At 64.7% G+C, this 6000-nt stretch overlaps 1 protein-coding gene across 20 annotated transcripts in view; it reads left to right on the top strand.

Annotated features, from left to right (window-relative positions):
• PLXNB2 (plexin B2) overlaps nucleotides 1-5288 on the top strand; it is a 33371-nt gene extending 28083 nt beyond the window's left edge. For all 20 annotated transcript variants that reach the window (XM_077949203.1, XM_015150630.3, XM_077949217.1 and 17 more), the window contains 10 exons: nucleotides 616-772; nucleotides 950-1050; nucleotides 1126-1210; nucleotides 1373-1527; nucleotides 1969-2129; nucleotides 2299-2446; nucleotides 3118-3182; nucleotides 3319-3394; nucleotides 4304-4378; nucleotides 4452-5288. In XM_077949203.1, the coding sequence (XP_077805329.1) occupies nucleotides 616-772; nucleotides 950-1050; nucleotides 1126-1210; nucleotides 1373-1527; nucleotides 1969-2129; nucleotides 2299-2446; nucleotides 3118-3182; nucleotides 3319-3394; nucleotides 4304-4378; nucleotides 4452-4556 (1128 nt within the window). In that variant the 3' untranslated portion in view covers nucleotides 4557-5288. The remainder of the gene's footprint in view (nucleotides 1-615; nucleotides 773-949; nucleotides 1051-1125; nucleotides 1211-1372; nucleotides 1528-1968; nucleotides 2130-2298; nucleotides 2447-3117; nucleotides 3183-3318; nucleotides 3395-4303; nucleotides 4379-4451) is intronic.
• Nucleotides 5289-6000: the final 712 nt, after the last annotated feature.

Consider the following 6000-nt stretch of genomic DNA (forward strand, 5'->3'; position numbering starts at 1 on the left):
GCTCCTGGGGTGGGGGCCGCCATGGGCGCCTCGGATCTGGGCTAAGGAGCTTGGGCATCCCCTGGCCACAGACGGGACCCACAGGCTAGAGGCCGTCCACCTCCTCTGTGGATTCGAGTTACAGCCTGCTCTTACTCGGGCTCGGGGAGGGGCCTGGGTGCCGGTGGCTGTGGGCTCTGGAGGCTTTAAGTGTGCGGGCCCTCCGTCAGCTCTTCCTGGGCACCCCCACCTCCTGGAGGCCATGTGAGGGGCCTGGCACACCAGGTGTGTCCGGGGTTCCGTACACACGTGACCGGTGGGTGTGGCAGGAGCCTGTGCACGCGTGAGACGTGTGTATTCCGTGTGTGTGCATGTGCTTCCGTGAGCTTGTATGTCAGCCTGAGTGAGCGGTTCTGAACTGTCCCCGTCTTTCTGTTCTGCTGAGCCAGAGCAGGCAGGGGAAGGGCAGAGTGTGGTCATCTGGGAAGCCTCGGGGGCTCGGAGCCTGCCGGCGGAGGCCTGCTGTCCGAGGGTGCCGCTGTGGTGGGCAGAGCTGGCGGGGCAGACAGTGGCTCCTACGTGGTGCGGGTGAGAGCAGGGCCTCCCCGTCCGACTTCATCCTGGATGTCTCGGCAGACGGTGAGCGTGATCGTGCAGGACGAGGGAGTTGATGCCATCCCGGTGAAGGTCCTCAATTGTGACACCATCTCCCAGGTCAAGGAGAAGATCATTGACCAGGTGTACCGCGGGCAGCCCTGCTCCTGCTGGCCCAGGCCAGATAGCGTGGTCCTGGGTGAGTGCCGGTCCCTGCCCGTCTGCACACGGTCCTTGCCCGTCTGCACACAGGCGCCCATGTGCCTGGCCCGTGTCCTGGGGCAGGATCCTGCCTGGCCGACTTTCTCATGTGGGAGTGGTGGGCAGTGGGAGGAACCTTGGTGGCCGGGGCCCAAGCTGGGCTGTCTCTTCCCAGAGTGGCGTCCGGGCTCCACAGCCCAGATCCTGTCGGACCTGGACCTGACGTCACAGCGGGAGGGCCGGTGGAAGCGCGTCAACACCCTCATGCACTACAATGTGAGCGTGTGGGCGGGGGCGGGCGAGAACTGGGCACTCCGGGGCACAGCCCACTCTCACCACCGTGTTCTCCAGGTCCGGGACGGAGCCACCCTCATCCTTTCCAAGGTGGGGGTCTCCCAGCAGCCGGAGGACAGCCAGCAGGACCTGCCTGGGGAGCGTGAGTCCCTCCCTCTTGCCTGTTTCCTTCCAGCCCCAGGTGGTCGGCATGGACCACGTCCGCCGTGGAAACATGTACCCCCACCCACCCCGCCACCACTGCTCCCCGTGGGACCCATGCCCCAGACCTGGGTGGGGGTGTCTCAGTGCCCGCTCCCCACAGGCCATGCCCTCCTGGAGGAGGAGAACCGGGTGTGGCACCTGGTGCGGCCGACCGACGAGGTGGATGAGGGCAAGTCCAAGCGAGGCAGCGTGAAGGAGAAGGAGCGGACGAAGGCCATCACTGAGATCTACCTGACGCGGCTGCTCTCAGTCAAGGTGGGCCCCTGTGGGTGTGTGGGTTGGCACCAGGAGCTGGGACCATGGCGCCGCGCTGAGACCCACCCCCCCAGGAGCTGGGCCCACGGCGCCACGCTGAGACCCTCCCCCCCCACGGCGCCACGCTGAGACCCTCCCCCCCACGGCGCCACGCTGAGACCCTCCCCCCCCACGGCGTCACGCTGAGACCCTCCCCCCCACGGCACCACGCTGAGACCCTCCCCCCCCACGGCGTCACGCTGAGACCCTCCCCCCCACGGCGCCACGCTGAGACCCTCCCCCCCACGGCGCCACGCTGAGACCCTCCCCCCCACGGCGCCACGCTGAGACCCTCCCCCCCACGGCGCCACGCTGAGACCCTCCTCCCCCACGGCACCACTCTGAGACCCTCCCCCCCAGGGGCCGCGCCCACGGTGCCACGCTGAGACCCTACCCCCACAGGGCACACTGCAGCAGTTTGTGGACAACTTCTTCCAGAGCGTGCTGGCGCCCGGGCACGCGGTGCCACCCGCAGTCAAGTACTTCTTCGACTTCCTGGACGAGCAGGCGGAGAAGCACAACATCCAGGATGAGGACACCATCCACATCTGGAAGACAAACAGGTGAGGCTCTGCACCCCCCGCAGCCGAGCCCAGCTCCGCTACTTCTCACCCTTGGGAGGCTCCGCACCCCCCCCCCCGCAGCCGAGCCCAGCTCCGCTACTTCTCACTCTTGGGAGGCTCCGCACCCCCCAGGCCCAGCCCCGCTCTCATTCCCGCCGCTCTGCCTCAGCTTACCGCTCCGGTTCTGGGTGAACATCCTCAAGAACCCCCACTTCATCTTCGACGTGCACGTCCACGAGGTGGTGGACGCCTCGCTGTCAGTCATCGCCCAGACCTTCATGGACGCCTGCACGCGCACGGAGCATAAGCTGAGCCGCGTGAGTGGGGTGGGGACAGGTCGGGGCAGGGAGGCCTGGGTCTGCCCCAGGAGCATCTTGTGAGCTGGGAGCTTGTCTGGGGTGTGGATTTGCACATCTTGGGCTGGAGCCCTTGATGAGGGGGTGGCGCGTGGCCGAGGCTGGGGGCACAGGCGCCCAGCAGAGCCTGGGAGATCCCGAGACCACTTGCCCTCTCCCACAGTACCCAAGCAGAGAAACTGAGTTTTACTACAGATCACAAAATAAGTAGTTGTTTTGGTTTGTTTTTTATTTTGAAACAGAGTTTTGCTCTGTTGCCCAGGCTGGAGTGCAGTGGCGCGATCTGGGCTCACTGCAACCTCCGCCTCCTGGGTTCGAGCGATTCTCCTGCCGCAGCCTCCCGAGTAGCTGGGATTACGGGTGCCCACCACCACACCCGGCTAATTTTTGTATTTTTAGTGGAGACGGGGTTTCACCATGTTGGGCAGGCTGGTCTTGAACCCCTGACCTCAGGTGATCTGCCCGCCTCAGCCTCCTAAAGTGTTAGGATTACAGGCATGAGCCACTGTGCCCGGCCTATACTTTTCTTGATGAAAGTGTCAGTTCAGGGCAGGGGAGGCTACCCAGGGGGACTCTGAGCGGCCCCAGCCTGGGCCCCTTGGCCAGGCATCACTGGGTTTTCTCCCCGACAGGACTCTCCCAGCAACAAGCTGCTGTATGCCAAGGAGATCTCCACCTACAAGAAGATGGTGGAGGAGTAAGTGCTGCCCGCCCTCCAGGCCAGGCCCCCGTGCCCACCCTCGACCCCCTGCGGGGAGGTTCAGGCCTTGGTTTCTCCCACCACCCCCTTTGTGTCCCCCGCTGCCCACACTGTGATGCTCCCACCCCTGCAGTTACTACAAGGGCATCCGGCAGATGGTGCAGGTCAGCGACCAGGACATGAACACACACCTGGCAGAGATTTCCCGGGTAAGGAGGCCACCAGGGACGCACCCACGGCCGTCCCCTGCTCCTGGCTCCTACTAACCTGTGCTGAGCCTGGCCCTGAGCTGCAGGGCAGGGGTTAAATGGTGTTGAGGGGGAGAGAGGGTGGGGTGGGACCTCGAGGTGGGCCCAGCCATGTGAATTGAGCGTGCTGTGTGTGGGGAGTGTGAGCTGTTTGAAGCCAGGCCATGCCCACAGCACCCCCTCCCTGTGGCTCAACCCACGGCCATGCCCACAGCACCCCCTCCCTGTGGCTCCACCCACAGCCATGCCCACAGCACCCCCTCCCTGTGGCTCCACCCACAGCCATGCCCACAGTGCCCCCTCCCTGTGACTCCACCCACAGCCATGCCCACAGCGCCCCCTCCCTGTGGGTCCACCCACAGCCATGCCCACAGTGCCTCTCCCTGTGGGTCCACCCACAGCCCTGCCCACAGCGCCCCCTCCCTGTGGCTCAACCCACGGCCATGCCCACAGCGCCCCCTCCCTGTGGGTCCATCCACAGCTGTGCCCACAGCGCCCCCTCCCTGTGGCTCCACCACCCACAGCCGTGCCCACAGCGCCCCCTCCCTGTGGCTCCACCACCCACAGCCGTGCCCACAGCGCCCCCTCCCTGTGGGTCCATCCACAGCCATGCCCACAGCGCCCCCTCCCTGTGACTCCACCCACAGCCGTGCATCACACAAGAAGACACTGAGATGGTTGTGTGTGCAGGATTCTGTCTGTGTGGGTGTCTAAGGCCACGCCACATGGGGGGCCCTAAGTGCTGCCTGTGCCCAAGGCCCCAGCTGCTGCCCCGGGGAGGCCTCTTGTCCTGGGCGTCCTGCACTACCCCTGCCAGCCCTGGGGCTCCCACAGCCCCTTTTCTGCCCTGACCGTCCCGTCACCCCGCAGGCACACACGGACTCCCTAAACACCCTCGTGGCACTACACCAGCTCTACCAATACACACAGAAGTACTATGACGAGGTAGGGTCAGGCCCCTGGGGGCGGGGGGGGGCCGGGCGATCCCCCAATGTGCTCTGATGGGACTCTCCCTCAGATCATCAATGCCTTGGAGGAGGACCCCGCCGCCCAGAAGATGCAGCTGGCCTTCCGCCTGCAGCAGATTGCGGCTGCGCTGGAGAACAAGGTCACTGACCTCTGACCTCCAATCTCCAGTGCTGCCTTGGGGCATAGGTACCCAAGGTACCTGAGAGCCCCTCAGGGGAGGAGGCCAAGTGGCTGTGGCTGAGGCCCCCACCCTCCCCCGGAGAACGCGCCCCATGCGGGAGTGGGTGCAGCAGGAACCCACCCAACGTCTAGACTGTAGCATCTTCCTCTGAGCAATACCGCTTGGGCGCTGCACCAGCACCAGCACCAGCCCCGGCCCCAGCCCCAGCTCCCTCCGGCGGCAGAACCAGCATCGGGTGTTCACTGTCGAGTCTCGAGTGATTTGAAAATGTGCCTTACGCTGCCACGCTGGGGGCAGCTGGCCTCCGCCTCCGCCCACGCACCAGCAGCCGCCTCCATGCCCCTGGGTTGGGCCCCTGGGGATCTGAGGGCCTGTGGCCCCCAGGGCAAGCTCCCAGATCCTGCGTCCGTCTGTCCACCTCGGGATGGGAGGAGGAGAAAAAGCGGTACGATGCCTTGCTGACCTCACCGGCCTCCCAAGGGTGCCGGCACTCTGGGTGGACTCGGCTGCTGGGCCCCACGTCAAAGGTCGAGTCGTAGGTCAAGTCCAGCATCGGGGCCCAGACATCCTGGGGTCCTGGTCTGTCAGACAGGCTGCCCTAGAGCCCCACCCAGTCCAGTGGGACTGGGAGCAGTTCCACCAAGACCACCCTACCCCTTTTTGTAAATCTTGTTCATTGTAAATCAAATACAGTCGTCTTTTTCACTCTGTGGGTTGGCTGAGTTCCTACTGGGGCTGCGGTGCCCCTGTTCACCACCCCTTCCCTGGGCTCTGTGGGCCCTGCTGGGAGGGGAGCTGCGGTGAGGTGGAGGGGGCTGGAAGGGGTGCTCGTGTGAGGTGAAGGGGGCTGGGAGGGGTGCTAGGGGGAGGTGGAGGGGGCTAATAGGGGTGCTTGGGGGAGGTGGGGGGTGCTGGAAGGTAGGACTGCTTCTGGTGCCATCTGGTGGCTTCCATGGCCTCCTGCTTCTTTCATGCAACACATTCTTACCAAATGGCCACTGCACACCACGCATGCACTGTCTTGAGCGTTAGGAACAGCAACAACCACGACAGGCAGGGCTCGGAGCCTCCCCTGTGCACCAAGAATACAGACAGCCCAGGCAGAGGGGCATTCAGTGCTCCAGACACAAAGTGAAGGCCCAGCTTCAGATGTGGCTGGATCTAGGCACACATCCTGAGGTTCTGCTGGTCTGGATTGCTGACCCACTCACGAGGATCCGTTCTCAGGCAGCCCCAGCCTGTCTCCCCGACTGGGGCACATCAAGGCCAGGGTCTCTTGATGGGCAAGGCCTCCACTGCTCGAGTCCCCTTTGGACTGGGGCACCTCCATTCAAGCCACGATGAAAAACGGGTGGCCTTCTCTCCCCCACAGGAGAAAGGGGTACAAGGCAAACTGACATCCCCTGCTCTAGGGACC

This window comes from Macaca mulatta, chromosome 10 (genome assembly GCF_049350105.2).
Source record: "Macaca mulatta isolate MMU2019108-1 chromosome 10, T2T-MMU8v2.0, whole genome shotgun sequence".
Lineage (NCBI taxonomy): Eukaryota > Metazoa > Chordata > Mammalia > Primates > Cercopithecidae > Macaca > Macaca mulatta.